The sequence below is a fragment of the Micromys minutus genome (assembly GCF_963924665.1).
Source record: "Micromys minutus genome assembly, chromosome: 13".
In the NCBI taxonomy this organism is placed as follows: Eukaryota; Metazoa; Chordata; class Mammalia; order Rodentia; family Muridae; genus Micromys; species Micromys minutus.
The window spans coordinates 9,669,168-9,690,066 of NC_137982.1; the positions used below are offsets into that span (position 1 = coordinate 9,669,168).

Here is a 20,899-nt window from a genome sequence, read left to right on the forward strand (position 1 = left end):
GTGAGACTTCAGTGGTTCTGAGTTTTATCCAAGAAACACTTAGAGTTCAAAACCAATCTTATAAAAAAAGAGGGGGGTGGTTTCTTAACAAGCACTTGAAATTATCTCAAGAGCCACTGAAACACTGCATACAGCTGAGGCTGGGACACCGAGCTGAGGCATGCTTTGACAACCCTCCCACCCCCACACCCCACTCCCTGTCCCCAAACCCCTGTGGTCTGGGTGCCTTACTCTTTCCACGGGCGCCTTTCTACTTTAACAAACTACAACCCTGCCTCATGCTGGCTCATCCGAAAATTTCTTTTTGTATCAAAGCCAAGTGTGTCTTGCTTTACTTGAGTCTAGGTTCCTAGAAGAACCTAGGCACTGTGGGCAATACAGTACCGCTATGCCTCTGACCTTGCCACTGCTGACCAGGCTAAAATGCCAGCACAGAAGACTTTTCATTACTAAGATGTGAGGTTGAAAAGATGGCTCAACGATGAAGAGCCTGGTTGTTCTTCCAGAGGACCTGGGTTCAATTCCCAGCACCCATGTTGGGGCTTATAACCATCTGTAATTCAATTTCCAGGGGATCTGGTGCCCTCTTCTAGCTTCTGTGAGTACTAGGAAGGCATATTCCACAAGAACATACATACAAATTATTTATATACAGAAAAAATAATCTTTTTAAAAGTAATCCAAAAAGAAGATATACTAAAAAATTAGTTAGGGAAAGTCCTCAGGATTGGTTGTGAAATGTCTAGTCAGATCCATTTGAGGCCAAGAGAAACCCTCAAAGGGGTTCCCATCCCAGGTACAGACAAGGGGTTCCCATCCCAGGTACAGACAAGGGGTTCCCATCCCAGGTACAGACAAGGGGTTCCCATCCCAGGTGCAGACAAGGGGTTCCCATCCCAGGTGCAGACAAGGGGTTCCCATCCCAAGTACAGACAAGCTAGCAGTCATGTGACTACGGAGCTCACTCATGAGAGGGAGCAGTCAGAGAGGCACAAGCCGTCTTCTCTACTTGCTGAGAGTACTAATATAAAAAGCCAGTCCTCATCCTGGTAGATGAACTTTCCAGTCCCCCCTCCGCTAGTTGCCATGGTGAGCCTGCAGCCCTCCACGGAGCTCTGAGGGCCTGCAGGGTATTTCCGGTGTGCCCTGTGAGAGCCAGCTCCTAGTAGAGTGATTTGTGTCTGTAGCTGCTGAGGAGACTTGAGCTGTCTGTGGCCTGGGCTAGAACTACCTCTGAAGATGAAAATCCCACAGATTGTCATGGATATAAATGGGACAGGAAGTTTCTGAGCCACTTCCCCTGTGTCCCAAGGCTGTTACCTTGCTATTGCTAACCCAGCAGCTGAAATGAGCCCAGTCAACACTTCATCAACACTACATTGAGGAAGCAGCGGTCCAGAGCAGACGATAACATTCCTACCAGACCAAAGCATGTGCCCTGTGGGCTATTTGCTGAGGCAGCATCAACAGCTGGGAGAGTCATCAGAGGACACAGGGATGGTGGGTGCTGCCCAGTGCCTAAGCTGCAGACGAGGGAGATGTGTGAGGGCAATGTCCTTGCATGGGTCTGAGGGGAGTGGACCTGGGCCTCACAGTCCCCTTATGAACCTCTCTGACACTGAGCATCTGGGAAATAGTCAGCTTTTCTACAAAACAGGCCATACTTGTTAAGTTCCCTGATGACTCTCCTGAAATTGTCACAGTACAGAAGCAGTGATCCCCAGAGACACTTTTCTTAGACACGCATGACCTGCCCCTCCCCCTGCTCTGGCTCCTGGAGCACAGCCAGAGCTGGGACTCAGGGCTCCCCCTTCCCAGCAGGAGTGTCGCCCAGAAATGGAAAAATCTGCCTTTGCTTTCACTTCCAAACCTATTAGGGAGCGATCATAACGAGAGGAACAAACACTGACAGAAATTATACCACTGTTAGAGTTCCCCTATTTAGTAACCCCAAGTTGCAGTTTTTAGAAAAGAGAGAGATTACCTTTTAAATAACCGATTCATTATGGGACATGAATGGATGTCATGTTCCCGTGTTCGAAATGTCACTCAGTATTAAGAATGTGTGCTGGTAAGTGGCGCCGATTTACCATGTTCCCCTGACAGACAAACACCCCTGTCTGGGGCTCCAATGATGGGGGTGTTTGTGGGCTTCCTGGGCTCTTAGCTAGTCACCTGTATGGCCTCGCACCTCATGAATCTATGTTCTGCAGTGAGGCCACCCCACTTCTCCCCTCTGGTGAAGTTCCTGCCACAGTAACACTATCCATTTCCAGACTGAGTTCAGAAACCACAGACACAGACTCTGGGCGTGTGAGGGGGAACAGGCTGTGTCCTGCTGGACACATACTGCCTGCGAGAAACTGAGGTGAGGACAGGCAGGAACACGGCAAGCAGGGCTGTGTGTCCAGCAGGGCCTGCCCGACCTTAAAGGTGAAGGATGTGGTAAGTGTCCCCCAACCTGAGAAACCAACGCACTATACTTCATTACCTTCCAAAGACGCCACTGGCCTTTCTCTAACTTCCAACACAAAGGAAAGGGAAGGCCAGGTTCTGCAGGGTCAAGACAGCATGGTTGGGGACTGAGAGGCAGCGGCATGCAGAAGGTGGTGACAGGCATAGTTCTGCACTGGCCTGTGACAGTGACCCGCATACCTGATATGGCATACAGATTGGAGAGCTGGTACTCATAGTCTGTGCTGGTGTTGTTTCTGCCTCGGAAGGTAGCTGGTAGCGTTAGCGAGATGTGCCTGGGAGAGACAGGAGAAAGGTGGTTACAAGGAGTGTGCCATGACCCTTAGACTCAGAAAGCACATGATGTTATCTATCACAGAACAGCATTCTGGATGGCTAGAACAGGCACTTCCGTAGACCCCCATCTTCTCCTGCGGCCTTGGCCTTCTCATTTTCTTCTATCCTACAGGGTATTTCACAGAGACTGGCAGTCTAACCCAGAGCACAGTATGGGATACATCAGTATGATCAAAACACCCTGGCTGGGAAGAGTGGTTTCCACATTCGCCACAGGTTGTGAAGGATTTCACTCTCAGGAGACCAGTGACCTCTGACAGTGAGTATGGCACCTTGCTTTGAGTCACTGTGTCCTGTACCCTCCTGTACAAAGCTGGCTGTGGGCCCGTGACCAGAACATGGAAGTAAGCTTGATCCAAGAGCAAGTACCTCACTTAGCATGCTCATGGCTGCCTTCAGACAACACTATAAGGAGAACCATGGTGATGGGGAATCGGGCCCAGCAGGTTTGGGGAATGAGGAGCATTACCAGCTTCCTGGAGGCCTGCCGGAGGCTGCCTAGGATGGCTCAGTTACCTACGTGTGGGCTACATACGGTTATTAATGCAAAGATGCTGGTGGGGCAATCGCCATGGAGTTCCTCTTCACCCTTCAAGGCCTCACCCAACAGCCTGAATGTTCTCTCTCAGGGCTGAGATGTGCCCAGCAGCAGGTCAGATGTCAACTCAACAGCAGAGACACATGTCAACTTGGTTCCCTATTTGCTAGGGCAGTTTGTGTCACAGAGCAGTCACTGGATACTTGTTGACGTAATCCTGGAGTTACTATGGCATCAAGTGCTGCTGGCTCAGGCATCACAGTGTTTCCAAGGGGACCTGTGGGCCTGCCTTCTACAGTTCACTGGCTATGGGATCCAGACTCAGTGCTAGCACCTGCTAGCTGGGTGGCCTCTGAAGAAGACATGTCATCTGTCAGCAGACACAGGTCGTGATGCAAACAAAGTAAGTGTCACAGAACCAGGTGGTGAGCATCAGTGAATCCTTTAAGTTAATCTTGTCAACTTGATGGGATTTAACATCTCCATGGAAATCAGTCTCTGGGAATGTTAGGAGGGGAGTTTCCAGACCAGGTTGAGGTGGGAGGTGGGAAGCCCTACCCTAACTCTGCACAGCAACATCCCGTGGCAGTGGGTCCCTACCTGAACAGTCCGGAGACAACAAACTGAGCACCAGCGCCATCTTTCTGTGCTTTTTGACTGTGGACACAATGTGACCAGCCCCGTTCCCATGCATTTCCCACCATCATAGATTGTACCCTTAAAGTGTGAGCCCAAATAAACCTTTTCTTAACTTGCAGGAGACAACACAAACCCACCGGGGGCTTTCCTTTGCTTTAAACTGAACCCCACTGGCTGTGAGGTCTTGCTGGCTTAGCCCAACTTCACCCCAACATTTGCCAATTCCAGCTTCAGGTTTTTGTGCCCTATCCCTGTGGCTTTCAGACCTGCTCCAGGCCTTTGCAGTTGCTCTGTCAGCCAGAAATACTCTCCTGCAGAGGCTGGCTTCTCCAGGTCAGGCTGCCTCACCAACAGAGGCTGTGACCACCCTAGAAGAGACACCCTGTCCCAAGAATTCTTTTCTAACAATGCCGCTCACCTAGCTCCCTGCACAGCCCTTCCTCTGTGGGGCAGAGTTTGATTTGCATCACTTTTTCCTCTCTCAACACCCCCAGTGCTGAGAACAAAGCCCTGTAAAGTTGTCTAGGATTTGCAGAATGAATACATTTGACTTTGACTTGTAATTAGGGATAATTTTGGGAATCTTCCAGCAAGGCTTCCCATTTGCCTCCTTCTCATCCTCAGGACTGGGCTGGTTAATGGTTTGGAAAATGTAGCTCCCTCTGACTCAAGGATAACTTTACACACTGTAACACTCTCCTCGTGGCACGGCTTATAAAGCCCAGGATGTGGAGCTTTGGAGGGGCAGCGGCAGCTGCAGTACAGCTGCTGAGACAGTTCAAGGCCTTTGCGCAAATCTCTCGAGAGTACCAGAGGGACCACACTGGCACCTGCACCCAGAAGAGAGAGGGCAAAATCTAGTTTCCACATTTGAAACTGGAACCCACCAGACACTTGCCAAATCCAGATGTGATCAGGGCACCGTGCTGCAGCAATGGGAGGGACAAAATGTTACAAGGCTGCTCTGATCACTGGCTCGTCTGCAGCTGGGTCAAGCTGCACAGCTTCAACTGCTACCAAGATATTCCAGGAGGTAACCATGTCTGGTGCCTATTGTGTAACAGAAACAGGATCACGGGAATGGGCGCATGTCATGGAGACGTTCTCCCATAACCTGGAAACCTAGAGGGCAAGTTGCCCTCTCCTTGGGAGTCTTGGAGATCATCAGTCATCAACAGCTGCTACTTGATTCCGATAACAATTTCTCCAACATCTGGTTGATAGAAAGGCATCAGGGCAGCCTCTAAGCCTGGCAGAGCCTTTGCCCAGCTTTCCTCCCTTGGGACCTGTCAGGACCTGCCCTGGGGAGACACCATACCTGCAGGGCTGCGGCTGGTGCTGCTTCTGAAGCCATTAGATCAATGCAGAGGGGCTGGCGGTTCTGTAACAGATGAGCATCAGGCCGCTGCCAACAACAACTCCAGCTAAATAGATGCTAAGGGAAATTTCATTCTTGCCCCGAGTCAATATGAGGCACCTTATTCAATTAACATGGCCACTAAGCCTCAGACAGCCCTGTACAAAAGCCCTTCAGTTACACATGACATTTTATTACGTGACAGTAGTTGCCAGCACAATTTATTTCCTTTCATTCTGCCATTTCCTTGCTAACTTAAATCTGTATTTTCTAGTGTTGATTCCAGGTCTGTGTGAATGTTTTAAATGCAACCATCAATCTTTCCAACCCTGTGGTCACATGGAAGGGAGATGGCTCTGCTGGGTGGCAGTAGACCTAGCTGTCTCTTCAAAGGGTGGAGGACAGCGGCGAGGGGGCCATGGCTAGCCTGCAGTTGGAAATGGCAGTTGTTTTTGTGTTGTGTTCCCTGTGCACACACACACACGGGTCTCTTCATTCTGTCTTCCCAGGGCTGAAAAGTCAACTGTCTGAAGCACCAGGTTCCAGTGTGTGCTTCAGAGACCTAGGGGCTCCTGAGACTTTGAGTGGGGTGCAAAGTCACAACACTTCCACAAGATTTAGCTATCTGACTGTCCTTAAATGGGATGTTAAAAAGCATTAGCTAAGCCATGCATGGTAGCTAATACCTATAATTCTAGCATACACAAGGCTGAGGCAGGAGAATTACTATGAGCTTCAGGTCAGCCTGGGTTATATAATCAATTCCAGGCCAGTGTCATAAACAAAACAAAACAAAATCCAAACACTCTCTCCCTCTCCTTCTTTGTCTCTGTGTGTGTGTATGTATATGTATGTACACTGTATGTACACACACATATGCCACATCACAAATTACTCACAGGCCTGGACATTTGGCTCAGTGATTAAGAGCACAGTATGCTCTTGCAGAGGACCTGAGTGTTGTTCCCAGCATCCATCTCAGATGGCTTATAACCATCCATTACTTTGGCTCCCAGGGCCCACAACACCCTCTTCTGAACTCTACAAGGCATCTGCACTCACATGTACATGCACACACAGAAGTACTTACACATAATTACAAAAATAGTAAAAATAAATATCTTCTAAATAACAGCAAATGCTAGACCCAGAGAAAATAGGTACCAACATGTAGTGCACTCTGACATGAGGCATATTTAGAACACTTAACACTTAGAAGATAACTCAGCACGGAAGTGGGTGCAACACTGGGACTGACACATCCCTAAGGAAAATATGAGGAACAAATTCACCATGAAAAGACTTAGTGATTATGAGTTGGGAGGGGTATTTGAGTTTCCAGCACATTGCAACCCCCTCTATCTTCCAGAGGGAAACGAGAATGGATATTGTCTACCCTTGGCAAGGGTGAGAGGAGCCAGAGCTGTCGGGCAGCTCTGGCAGAGTACAGCAGCACCCACATCAGAAGCAGCTTTCGGTTCAGATTTTAAGTTAAACACAGCCACTCTCACAACCCAGCCCTTCACAGACTTCTACCCAAGAGAAGGAAATGGAAGTATGTTTCTACACCAGGATTTGTTCACAAAAGCACTAATTGCTTTATATGGACAGAACAGATGTGCAACACCAGGTGATGGGGGGGGGTGTGACATCCTGTGCAATACTCAGCCATCAAAAAGGGACAGGCCACTGACATGAAAGGTGGGTCAATCTTGGAGCATCTAGACTGAATAAAACAGGGCAGAAAATAATACACACAATGTGACATTATTTCTAGAATACTCTAGAAAATGCAACGTAATCTACAGGGCCAGACCAAAGGTTGCCCAAGGAAGGAGAAGAGATGCTTTACAGAGACACACAGAGGGAGCACGCTCAAGACCTTGGTTTTGTTGAGTGTCCCATATGTGCATATACATCTACCTACAAAGCATATGAAGTATGCACAGCTTACAATATGCAGATCCCACTTCAACAAACCCCAAACACTCTCCTATCTAAGCAAGAGTAAGGGTCTGATTAGCAAAGACAAGGGAACTCCAGAATTCCAGAGCAGGCAGTGGGGCATCCTGGGTGGTGAGTGAGTCCTGGAAGATATGGATGTGATTTTTCTGACTTTTTAATTCTACTCAGTGCCTGAAGATGACAGAGACCCCGAGTTTAGAAGATAAAAAGCTGTGCCATAGAAACCACAAAGAAGTGGTTTAAGTACATTAAACCACTGGGATAGGTATATTAAAATTGTGTAGCTGCCAGCAGCTACTAAGGAGGCTGAGGCAGAAGGATTACTGGAGAAGTTCAGGGCTAAACTTGGCACTAGAGTGAGATACTGGGGCAAATGGTCTAGTTAATTGTAAGCTTAGGAATGGAAAGCAGGCAGGGCATTCTCTTTGGAATCATGAGCTCCCACAGCGAGCGATATGGGAAATGGCATTCTCACAGAATCTACCTGCAAAGACACTGCAAAATCCCCAACCAGCTTCCTGCTGGGAGCCAGGTGCTGAGGTTGCCCAGCCTGCAGAAGTACCAAGGGAGTTCCTCAGCTACCCAGCTAAGCAGGTGGGCACAGTTTTCTGGAGATTGGACTTGGATGCCGACTCAGCACTGTCTACAGAGGCTCATGAAAACCTGAAGCAAACACTGTAAGAACACCATAGAAAGTTATACACAGACATCACAGTGGCCAAGGGGGTCAGGGCTGGGAGAGGGCTGAGGAACTGGTGGGGAAAAGCAGAACCTCAGCTGGCAGGAACTGGGGCTTTGTGCAGAAAAATGGGGGCAACTTTGATGACCTCCTAACCTTGCCAGGGGTGAAACAAATAGAAAAGACAGATGAACTGGGTTCTGTTCGGTAACACAGCTGTTAGGCAGCTCCATCCCCGAGGGATAGCGACTCCTGTGCACAAGGCCAGTGCCAACAAGCCTGAAGGATGTCTGGCTCTGGGACATGACTGTGGTGTCATCAGCAGTTACGCTGAGGAGAGAGGGTGGATGCCACCCACTCCATGCACCTCCATGCTTTTCATTGCTAATGTTTTGATGAAATGTTGCTTCCCTTTCTAATCAGAAAGTTGACAATGGTGAAGCCAGGGAGAGACTCCCAGAGACGGCACAGGGGACATCCCCCAGCACAGCACTGGTGTGAAAGAGCTGTCTCATCATCTATACCAAGTGCGTGGGATGTGATCTCCGGCAGTCCGAGGAGGAGAGTTGGGGCCAGCAGAAGGACCGTTCAAAAGCAATGGCAGCCGAACTGATGTGGTTGGGGGTGGGGTGGCAAATGGCTAAATGAAATTCCCTTTTATTCCTGCAAAACACCACTGGGAAGTTGTCGGCTGCGATGCACAGCCTCAGCACCAGGTGTGAGGACGTGCTTAATGAACAGCACTTAATGAAGAAAAAGGCGCTGAGAAAACACCTGGTGCGAGCAGGGTGTGGGAGTCACTGGGACAGGGCCTTCCCTGCACCTGCTGTCATTTTAATCAGCACCTTTCGGAGCATCCCCACTACAAGCTGGTCAACGGTGTCAGAAAAAGGTCCCGGGCCAGTGAATACACTCGCTGACAGTCTGGGGACCCTTGCTTCTTAAGGACCATATGCTCAGGGGCTGGCTCACCCTGAAGGTAATTAAAATGCATCGTTTTCAGCTGGAAGGACCTGCCCTGCATGCAGACCCCTCTCAGAATGGCTCCTGCTTCCAGATCCTCTGAGCACCTACATTAGGACTGAGCTCTGAAGAGTCCCAGTGAAGCCAGAGGCTACTCTTCCTTGCACCCGGGCCTTAGGAACAGAAAGGCCGCTTCTCAACAGCCACAGGTCTGGACTTGTTTTCTGTTGTGCTTTATCTTCTCTTGGTGCACTTGAAGTCCATTCCCAGATGCCACTGCTGTTCTTTTTTCTTTTTATAGTCTGATGTGACATTTTCCCACACCAGCGAAGGCAACTGCTCTGCACTTACCACAGAAGCTTCCTAACTGTCCTAGTGAGCAGGGTCCTCAAAGGAGACAAGTGTTGTTACAGGTGTGCACACTGGATGCTGTCACTAACAAGGAGCCATAGACCATTCACATGGTTATTCTTTTAGGTTTATTTTACGTGTGTGTGTGTGTGTGTGTGTGTGTGTGTGTGTGTGTGTAGGTCAGAGGACAAAATGTGAGAGTCAGTTCTCTCCTAACATGGGTCCAGGGATAGAACTTAGGTTGTCAAGCTTGGTGTCAACTTTACCCACTGAGCCATCTTATCAGCCTTGCCCATCTGTCCTTAACAGGGCACCTGCTGTATGTTCAGCACTGTGCCACAAGCTGAGACAGTTTAAGGAGCCAGAGTGAACATTCTCCCAGCAAGAACATTCAAACATTCGGCCACAAACCGAAACATACATAAATCTCTCACAAAGAGAAAAGCTCCAACACCCAAAGACCAGAGAAGTATAAAGTTTCAGGCTTTGGTTTTAAAATAATAGGGGGTGGGGACAACAGCCAACACCTGTTGACAGTCTCCTGCTTCGCCTCACTTGGGAAGGGGAAAAAGGCTCAAGTAACAAAACAGCTATTCCTGGGTCAAAATGGTAACTCAAAAACTGCCACATGGCAAGAGACAAGCAATGCCGGGTGCAGGGCTGGACTGTTGTGGGGACTAGTGTGGACGGTGGAGAAGGGATTTCTGGGGAAAGGGAATGCTCTGTCCCTGCAGACTCCTGACAGCATGATGGTTTCCACTATTCAGATACCCTGCAAATAGCTCTAAACCATCCAGTAGGGTACGCACTGTTCTACAGATGGGGACACCTGGCTCCGAGGGGTTAAGGAACGTGCCCAAGGTCACACAGATGAGGAAAATGTCTGGGCTGTCATTGAAACCATGATCTCATTGAGGAACTGCAGAGCACAAACACAAAACTGTTCACTTCTGTCCCACGCCCCCACTTGATCAATATGACTCCAGCCCACCAACCCATACGATGAATTTCCCTACAGGCAATGCCCCAGTCCTCACCACAGCATAATGCACTAGACAAGCCAAAAAACAAAATCAAAATCTGTCCTAGGAAGTGTAAGAAAATCACAACTCCCTGAGTTCCTGCAGCGCAGCTTTAAAGTGTGCGCGGCTCAACGGCATATGGCAAATCAATTACTAGTTTAAATCTTAAAACAAAAACATGGCAACGCAGTACAGAAATAATCAGGTACAATGGTTCAGCTCAGATTACAGCGGCCACTGGAGTTTTGAATACAATTAATCATCGTTCCAGGCAATGGGAAGCCATATTGACACTTATTCCTAATTTGAATATTTAATTAGGGTGAAGTTCTTCATCAAATTATTGCAGAACTGGGAGAAAGCCTGGAAGATTTACACAATTACCACCTTAACCCTTTCCCAGCTGCTCCCCGGCCCTGCAGGGAGGAGGACGCCTGCTCTGCTCTGATTCTGGGGGTGGGGGGAGGATGGAAGAGTTAAGACCGAGAGGAAGAAGCCAAAGAAAGAGCCCAGCATACAAGTCAGATCTGCACTGACTTGAGATGGAGATCCAGATGAGCCCTGGAGAAGAGCTGTATGCTGGGTGCTGATGGAGCACCAGCTACACAACAGGTCTACCCACACCCCCACTCAATTCTGAAGCTGGCATGGAGGTGCCTGTATCCCCATCTTAGAGAAGAAGCAGGCTTGGAGGAGTGCTGAGACTTGCCCAGTTACTTATGCTACAGCAGCTCCCTCCAGCATTGGTCTGGTTCATCAGCTCATCAACACAGTCTCTCAGCCTACTTCTGAGACTTTGTGATCCCTGCTGTGGTCTCTTTGATGTATATTTACTCTGTAAACCACATCTACGCAAAAGATACACAGACTTGCTGTGTGCTATGAGAGTTAATATTAGGAATTAAGATAAGAATGAGAGCTTGCATTCACCTTGGCCAAGCTACCACTGAAGGCGGGTTTATGACGAATTGCTGTCACCAGAACCGCTCAGCCTTGTGAGTTTATTGTTATTCAGTAAATTCTGACGCTGTGAGAAGTTACAAGCTGCTCATCTGTGTTTCTGGTGTAGTGTGCGCACGGCACCCACCACATCTGGCTTTCATGTTGAATTCAGGTCTGTAGCGTACACAGCGAGCGCTTTATGGGCCGAGCTATGTGGTCAGCCCCATAGAAAACACTCTTGTTGGCCTTTCATTGCACTCCACCCCAGAGATTACATAACTGGAAGTAAGGACCCCACCTCCAAGCTGTGTCTTCTCTATGACCAACAGGACCACAGTGGCAAATGTCTCCTAACAGATTCAAAGAGGCTCACCACCCTCTTTTGGAGGGCCTCCTACCTCCTTATACAATGGCCACAGCAGGGAAGTCAGAAAGAGCCCAACACCATATTGTGCCTCTCACCAAAGTCTCCCCACCCAACCTCCAGCCTACCCACCAGGTCACAGCAGGACCCCTGGATCTACCAGGCATGCTCTGAGCAAGCTCATGATGGGAGCAAATGGCATCAGGAACTTTGAAACTTTTCTTTGTATATTACATTAATCCATATAAGAAAATCTCTTTTAATGAGGAGTGATGTAGTCACAAACTCTCCAGAGCCATAATTAGAGCAAACTAATTGAAGTTGTGTTTTGACACACTTTCCAAATTCACGGGTGCCGGATGACATATTCACAACACTGGTGCCGCACAACCGTGGCGACGGCAGAATCATTAGGCTAATAACGCTTATTTGCATTCTTCTCATGCCGCCAGCTCTCCCTTAAATACTGTTTCTACCACTGCTCCTTTACTGGAACTTTCCACTAGATGGTATTAACAGTAATTATTAGTGCTTTAGTGGAATTTTAATGTTAAGGATAACAACGCGATTAGCATACACTGAATGGCAATGTTGTCTCTTAACTGCTACCCATCTGCAGGTTTGGAGGTGCTCCCGCGACCCCCAGCCCTAGGGTGACCAGATGCCACCTTTGCAGCATTTATGACAACTGCTCAGGGTCCACACCCAGGGAGATCTGAAGTTTAGGTTCTTTATTTACTGTTTCGAATGCTTGATGAGAAATATTTCTTCTCTCCCCTTCTCTCTCATAAGAACAATAAAATTCAATAGTTAAATAGAATTTTTTTCCCAAGCAGCTACAAAAAAGTCTCAATTTATAATCCTGTCTTTGGCAATAACACTAATGAGTTCCAGGAGGCCGGGCTGAGGCCGGGCTGAGGTAGGCTGAGGCCGGGCTCCCACCCTCATGGTGATTAAAGGCAGACAGGGGACAATTCACTGTGGGTGGGGCTGGGGAGGGCTGGATCTATCAATGTGGAGGCACTGTTTGCCATCGGCCAAGGCCAAATTTTTTGGGAGCTTAACTCAGACAGACACACAGACACACACACACACAAGACACGGCAGTTCTAAATAATGGTTATTAATGACACGCTCTTTGAAAGTGACAAATTACTTCTGAAATTTAGACTCTCAGAGGTATAAAAAGTGAGCATGTTCCACGGGACATGGCAGGAAATGACAGCAAACATGCAGGGCCCCCACTGGGGCTGGGTGGGAGGGGAGCATATCCTGGTGGCGTGCTGGATAGAAAACCTGAGCTACTTGCTGTGCTGTGGGGAGAACAGGGGCACTGGAATCCCAGATTCCTTAAGTGTCCTGGGATTAGAAAGAACGAAGGCCTTGTTCACCACCCATGAACACGTATGTATGGCTTCACTTCCTGCGTATTCAAGGACTGCAGGATGCCGTCCTTCCTCTGCGGAGAGGCAGAGAACACCTTCCTTACAGAATGGCCAGAGACTATCTATCTACTCCCTGAAAGCCTGGGAGTTTTCTTTTTCCCAGCTTACAAGATTGTAACAATCTGCTATATTTTAACTCACAATTACTTCCAAAAAATAAAAGGAGTAAGCTCTCTGATGCTGCAGCACTCCAAATCACTGCATTTATTCACTACCTTTAGGTTTTTATTACACTTGAACCCTGCAATGCCAAAACACCTACCTCCCCTATGAGAGACGAAGAAAAAAGCCAAACCTGGGCCTGGGGCGCCACCATTCCATCCCAGATGATCAAGTCTAATCTTATAAACTGAAATATTTAAAGAGTCTCTAAGCCTCACTGACCCGACTTCTAAAACCAAGAACACATGGGCACTGCTGGCTTCTCATCTCCTTCCAGCTGACATGGCCACCTTTCCAGAGCAGGGGGGCCAAACTGCCTCATAATGAGCTGTATGCATGAGAGCCCAGAGCAGGCGAGCAGCCAGGCTGTGCTTGAAGCCCCAGACCTCTGACCAAGAACCCCTGGCAACACTTTCCTCCTCAGCCCACTCTATTGGAAGAGCTGTAGAAAACATCTTGGTTAGCAGAATAAAGCCCTGGCAAAGGAGGAGGTGGGATGTGGGCCATGGGCTGGACAGCTGTGTTTGGTCAAGTGCCAGTTCATACCTGCTGGCTATAGGAAACAGAGGCAAAGAGCGGAAAACCCAGGGGGATCCTTGCAGGCAAGCAGGGTGTGATGAGGCCCCTGGGCCCTCCTGCTGCTTTCCCCTAAGTTTGCTCTTCTCAGGGCAAGTCATGAGCTCTCCAAGGTCAGTCTTCTCTCTTCAAAAAAGGGACTAGAGTATTTATCCTGTACCTTAATTGCAAAGATGAAAGCTGTTTGTGCACATGCACACACATATATGCACTTACATGTTTACATGATGCCTAATACAAGATGCTCAAAAAACATGTACCCGAAATGATGAGAGGCATTTATTCTAATAATCACATTAATATCATCCAGCTAGAAAGACAGCATATGCTTGCTGTTCAAGGAAGATATCTGAATTCGATTTTACCCAAACCATGGGCAAAAACCCAACCCAAGTAAACGCAAAAGGTTCTCTGAACGTTACTGAAGGCAAAGGATTTTTATTAAATATCCAAATCAATAATTGAAGGCCCATCTTGAAACAGAGCAGTCTATCCCGGAGCCAGCAAAAAGCCCGGCAAAGAGCGCTGGTGCAATGCTCATTTTCACTTTGTTTGGCGCCAGATTTCCACTGGGGACTCGGGTGAAATATTCCATGGAGTTACCTGCAGATAAACTGTCAGCACCCACTCTGATAAAAGGTAAATATCCTCCTATAAATGGCCAGGCTCTCATAACCAACCCAAAGTGAGCTGATAAATCTGGCCCGACCACACAAACAGCTATTTTCATAATCCTGAAACAACCTTGCTCCAAAGCCAGAGCTGATACACAGAGCAGAGGTGCACCAGAGAGTGAGCATCCACGAGCCAGCTTCCCATGCAGAAGCCACACAACTGTCACTGTAAGAAATAAGACACTCACTATGTCACACAATCTACAGCGTTCTAGCAAATTTGCAAGCAGCAAACATCTTGTTAAAACCTGGTGTGAGAGACTGACGGCCTCGGTGGCTCAGAGGTGGGAGCCATATTGACTAATAGTCAATTCTTCATTAAATAGAAGCCCTGACTTCCCAAGAAGCAGTATTAAAAATTAATACCTAAAAGTGTATTGCTCAGCCTAAAGTCATCATTCATATCTAACAATACCAAACTGCATTCTAATGAAATTCTCCTTCAAAATTATCCTGACGCCAACGCTAAGCTGGGTTTGGCTTCAGAGGCAGCCACAGGGTCTGTCCACCAGCACCTGACTGGGCAGGTGGCTCCCACAGTAGTCTCATGACTCCTGAGTCAATCCTGCCTGGACGCTTGCCAAGGCAGGATCCTGGAACCATGCTAAAGGAATATGACACGGAGACCTTTGGGTATGTATGGTCTGTATGCCTTTGGCCAGCAGCTACAGCTATACCGCCCACCACCCCGACTGACCCCTGTAGTGTGAATTCAGACTGCTGACGTTATATCCAGGGGGTGGGGTCAGGAGGCTAAGTTAAGTCTAACCCATATAATCTTTGGGAAGCCCCTGCAACCCACTTCCCCTCTGGCAGCTAGTTTGGGGTTTGGAGAAGCAGCCTATTTAAGATGTCTGGGTACCAGAGGGCTGTCTCTTAATCAGGCCAAGGTCCAGCTCTTAATAAAAGCCCAATAAACTCAACAACCAGGAGCCATGAAGCCATAGGCAGTGGGCACAGGGGGAGCTTGCAAGCTGAAGGGAACATGGCTGAGACCTGGGCTGTGGGACATTAGGAAAGGAATCCAACTTCTTAATCTTCATTTTCTCCACTTGAAATGGGGCTGGCAGTGGCACCTGCCCATGGAGCTAATGCTAAGGATATTTGTTTATTGTTCATTGGGTCCCTGAGGCAGGGCTGGGCAGCCTGGCACTGCGTTGTGGGTTCTGTGCTATCTGCAGCTGATGACTGGATATCTGGACAGATGGAACCACGGGTGAAAGGGAGTAGGTAAGTCCATGCTGACTCCTAGCTCTACACTAACTCATGTTGTACAATCAATATATACCTTCTGAAAATATTTTCCAAATGCTGGGCACCTGAAACTCAGAAGTCCTGACCAATCTGTGGCCACATTTTTTCCCAACCACTGTCTGTATCAGAAGAAATGGAGTAATTGAAAGGTTTCAACTCACAGTGCCATCACCACCATTGTTTCTGTGTAACCAGTCTCCTGCGGCTACCACGGCCAGGACCGGCAGAAGCATCAGTGTTCAGCTTAACTCTTGGGGAGAGAAGAGGCTAGCACAGGTGAGCATTAACTCTCAGTGGCCGCCACAGTGAGTCATGGCAGAATCCCCACAGTCTCACCCCTGCCCCAGCTCTGGGGCTCAGGCCTGGCCTCTCCTCTAACAGCTAGCTGCTGGTCCTCTCTTGGGAGTGGTGTAAGGCAAAGTGGTTTCAAACCTCACAGCAAAAGTCTGTGTACCTCGAGTAAAAAAGCTCCACACCTTAAAAAGCATCTCGCTGAACAAAATTCAGGTGGGTTTCCTGTGAAGGAAAGAAAATCAAACTGTTGGGGTGTTGAGCCCCAACCTCTCTTGCCAAGATCAGACAGAGTGCCTACCCACCTCCTAACTGCCTATGGCTCACCATGGAAGAAAAAGAACATACTACAGCCTACTCACCATGAGCATGGAGGAACAATTCTCCTTGGAACCAGCTCTTGAGACCTTGTCTCCTAATCTGACCAAGAGGCAGGGTTCATATGACCCTTCAGGAAATGATGAATCTTACACCAAACAACAGCATCTCACCCCAAGCCTGAGCAGAGCCCCCCTCTGCCGGGCCTCTTATAGGCCTGCAGCCCTGATCTACCATGAAGAATAATAGGAAGTTCACGCCGCCATGGGCAGTGGAGGACAGCTGGCCTCAGCCGTGTAGGCCTCCTGTGCCAGTCCTGCCTCAGCAGGTGAAGTGGGGATAATGTGTGGTGCAAAGATACCTTGCAATTGACGGCTGACAGGAGGCAGGAGGAGGCTTTGAGGCTGTACTGTGCACATGGGATGCCATGACTGACCGGAGGGCTCAGCTCAGTGAGGACCTACTTTGCTAGTCAACCGGAACACCTCATGAGTCAGCAGAACTGGGCCTGGGGTCAGCAGGGAGGCAGGATGGGGCAGGCAGGATGGCATATAGCTCATGGGCTGTGACAAGGGATATGACAGCAATGAGAGTAGGTGGTGTGATTTCCTGTCTCCTGCAGGAAAGGCCATTAACCTTTTAGATGACAGCCCTGGAACCCAAATGATGGAACCATTTTTTGAGGTCAGCAGGATCTATGTTCTCAAAACCTGACATCGACATGCAAAAGTTGTGACTGAATCCTGGTGTCCCTGAGAGGAAGACTAAGTAAGCGTGTGTGACAGATCTTCTGCCACAAAATGCCCCATTTCCCAGAGTATCTGTCACAGACTGATAATATCCATGTACAAAGTTAAGTACAATTATGTCTGTCACTGAGAAACATACTTTGGAAACTGTGACTGGTGACTTTCTGGAAGCTGACAAGTCACTGGGAGAGCCCCAAACACAAGGCCACAGAGAGGCAAGCTGGACTGACACTGGGAATGGCTCTGGGCACCTGGAGGGGAAGATGCTGCCCCAGTGCTGGAAACATGGAATGTACTGTTGGGCAGAGCGCAGCCACCGTGTGCATGTGGTCCCGTCCTAGGTGCCCTCATTTACCAAGAGGAACTGTGTTCTGTGTCTAGCACTCAGGGTCCACTCTTGGGTCACAGAGTGATAGTTTCTTACACATGACAACACTGGGCTGAGACATGGTGCCAGCATCATTGTCTGTGCCCACCTCAGAGATATGCCACAGTGGCAGCTTTCCTTGACTAAAGAGGAAGAGGTGGTGCCTGTGGAATCTGGAGCAGGCCTCATTGGCTAACGCCCACTCTATCCCCCAGCCCCCACTGCTAACCAAGGTTACCCCGGCAATGTGTCTGCTAAACCCGAATTTCTAAGAAAGGGTGTTTGAGGCTTGGTTTTAATTTGCCAACTTGACACAATCTAGAAGGGAGGAGAGTTTCAGTGAAGAGCTATCTAAATCAAGTTGGCCTGTGGGCATATTTATGGGGAATTGTCTGAAATATGTTAATTGGTGTTAGAAGACCCAGCCCAAAAGTGGGTGGTAGCATTCCCTAGGCAGGACATCTGAAGTGCATATGACGGTAAAGCAAGCTGAGCACAAGCATCTACAGCTCTCTGTGCCTCGCTACGGATATGACATGGCCAACTTGCCTGAACTTCCCGCTGGAATGGGCTGAAACCTGGAAAATGAGCTAAAATAAACCCTTTCTCCTCTACACTGCATTTGCCAGGTTGTTTATCACAGCAACTGGGAGCTACACCAGGTTAGGGTAGGAGGTAGGTGAGACACTTCTTGGTGAAGGCCTGAGAAGAGGTCTGAGAGATCCTTTCACTACTGGAACAACATCCCCCAGACGAACAATGCTAGATAGGAAAGGTTTGGCTCGCAGGGCAAGGATCTCATAGCCAGACAGCTCTGCTGCTCCTGGGACCAGTGTGCGGTGCAGGGAGTAAAGTTTCTCATCTCAAAGTGACCAGAAAGCAGAGGGGCTGGGGGAGGAAATATGAGGTAGATTCTATCAACTCTCTTCTTCCTACCTTTCCAGTGTCTCACATTTCCCAGCCATCCTTCTGACTGAATTCATCAGTAAATTTGTTACTGATTAACTTAGCACCATCATGATCTAGTTACAAACACACTGATAGTCTCACCCCAAAACTCACTGGAGGCCATGCCTTCAACATATGAACTTCTGAGGGACACTTTCCAGCCAACCCTCAGCAGTAGCTCACGATTCCTCATCAGCTCCTTCAAGTCACTAAATCTACTTTTGTTTTAAAAAGAACTGTTGTACCCTGGGGAGGGGTGCACCTCTAATCCTAGCACTCAGAAGGCAGGTGGATCTGTGGTCTACATAACAAGTTAGTAGGTTCCAGAACTATAGAGTGAGGCCTAGTCTCAGAAAGAGAAAGAAAACTTGACTTCCAAATCTGCAGCCTTGTAACTTCAACCTATCTTAGCCTTTCCTCTTCTCCTTCATTCACAGATGCTGTGCCTTCTCTCTGCTGCCTCACCATTCACAGTTCTGGGGCCAGCTGCCTCTCTGTGCACTGCAGTTTGGTAGTGTTTAAATGACTCCACTAAACCTGACAGGTGTGACAGGGACACAGCCTGGCCATACACGGCAGGGCTTTTAATAATGAGCTCAGGATCAGTTTATCACCACATACACACAACACACACAAACATACACACAACACACATACACACACAGAGACACTCAGACACACAGATACATAGACACACACACAAAGACACACACAGAGCGACATACAAACACAGGGACACACACAGATCCAGAGACACACAAATACACAGATATACACACAGAAACACACACACATAGACACACACACACAGAGCAACACACAGACACATACTAACAGACTCAGACATACACACAGATCCAGAGACCCACAAATACACACATACACACAGAGCAACACACAGACACATACTAACAGACACAGAGATACACACACACAGATCCAGAGACACACAAATATACAGACACACATATAGAGACACACAGACAGACAGACACACAGACACACACACACAGAGAAACAGATCCAGAGAAACACAAGACACATGCAAAGACACGCAGATACACAGAGACACATGCAGAGACACACACACAGATGCACACAAACTGATACAGAGTGACACACAGACACATATACAAGGCACACACACACACATACAGACAGACAGACACACACACACACACACCATCTAGGCCAGGTCTCCTGGATCTGGCCCTATACTGTAGACCATGAGAGGTCCTATTTTACCCACTGCCTTCTACTTCTTGGCTCCCATGGGTGCTGTGACAGTGGAATTATTCCACAGTATGAACCCTATCCTTCTGCACACCCACTCTTCCTAGTGACTGTGCCATCTGTGAGTTTGGTAAGCACAACTCTGACTCTTTATCAAGCTTCTGATTCCACTGCTCAGCAAGCTGGGGTCAGCAGCCCACCAACATCTACCCCAAACAACACAGTCCTTCTCCTCTCAGGGGCTCCTGGCACTCTCATGGATCCTGGAGCTTTTCAACTCTGAGTCAGGCAACTACAGAAGCTCTCCATTCCAGTGAAGTCACATGTGAGTCTCCATGTGTGAGAGAGCGTGGGGTCTCTGTTGGAAGACAACTCCATTATTGGTACACGTGCTCCAAGGTGGCAGCCCTGAGCAGAACAGACCCCCCTTTCAAGGCTGGCTCACTTAGCTGAGGCCAGCCCAGAGAGGTAGGGACATAAGTATGCCCTCAGCCCTCAGGTCATCCCCTCCTACTGGATAATGTGCGTAACAGTAGTGGGCAGGGGATGGGACACTCACTGCCTGGAGAGAGATACAGACTCCAGGTCCTGTAAAAAGTGGCTTACCCCAGAGACCTAAGCAGACGTTTGTGGGTGAAACCAGGGCTCACAACAGAGGGTGAGTTCTGCCAGGACGTCTTATGTGGCTTTTGACACAAACTCCTTTGAATTCAATATCAAATTTGCTAGACATTACCAATGAGCACCCTGCCAACCCAGAGGTCTCCATGCAGGAAGGCAAGGAGGAGGGCTCTAGATCAACTTTTACCATGAATGCCTCTGAAGCAGTAGGAAGGCTCAGGCGGGAACTGCCTGTTCCTGGGAAAGATGACAAAGGTGACGGACGGCCTGTCACCTGTGAAAAGGTCAGCAAATGCCCCTTTTGTCTAAAGTAAAGTTGGAAATGACAGCTCTCCAGAAAGCCGCTGGGAGTGCTTAAATCCAAGTGCTGGCAGAGTAAGTGTCCTTTGCTTTTGAGACTGACTCCCAGGCTCCTTCTGCTACCCACCTCATCTCCCTCCTGCCACCTCCTAGCTGGCCAGTAGAGGGCACCCCATCACCACTCTCCTGGCAGCTATGCTTGGGGCTTGGATCAGGTGTCTCCACACAAAGACCAGGAGAGAGTTCCTGATGTTTGCGGTTTAACGCTCCATGGAAAAATTACAAACTTGCTATATATGCGATGATGTCACCTACATAAAAGTACACAGG

The 20,899-nt window shown here is 48.5% G+C and overlaps 1 protein-coding gene across 1 annotated transcript in view; it reads right to left on the reverse strand.

The window, feature by feature from the left end:
• MVB12B (multivesicular body subunit 12B) overlaps positions 1 to 20,899 on the reverse strand; it is a 151,214-nt gene that overhangs the window by 68,914 nt on the left and 61,401 nt on the right. Inside the window, exon 7 of the mRNA XM_080927013.1 lies at positions 2,656 to 2,750. Within this exon, the coding sequence (XP_080783139.1) occupies positions 2,656 to 2,750 (95 nt within the window). The remainder of the gene's footprint in view (positions 1 to 2,655; positions 2,751 to 20,899) is intronic.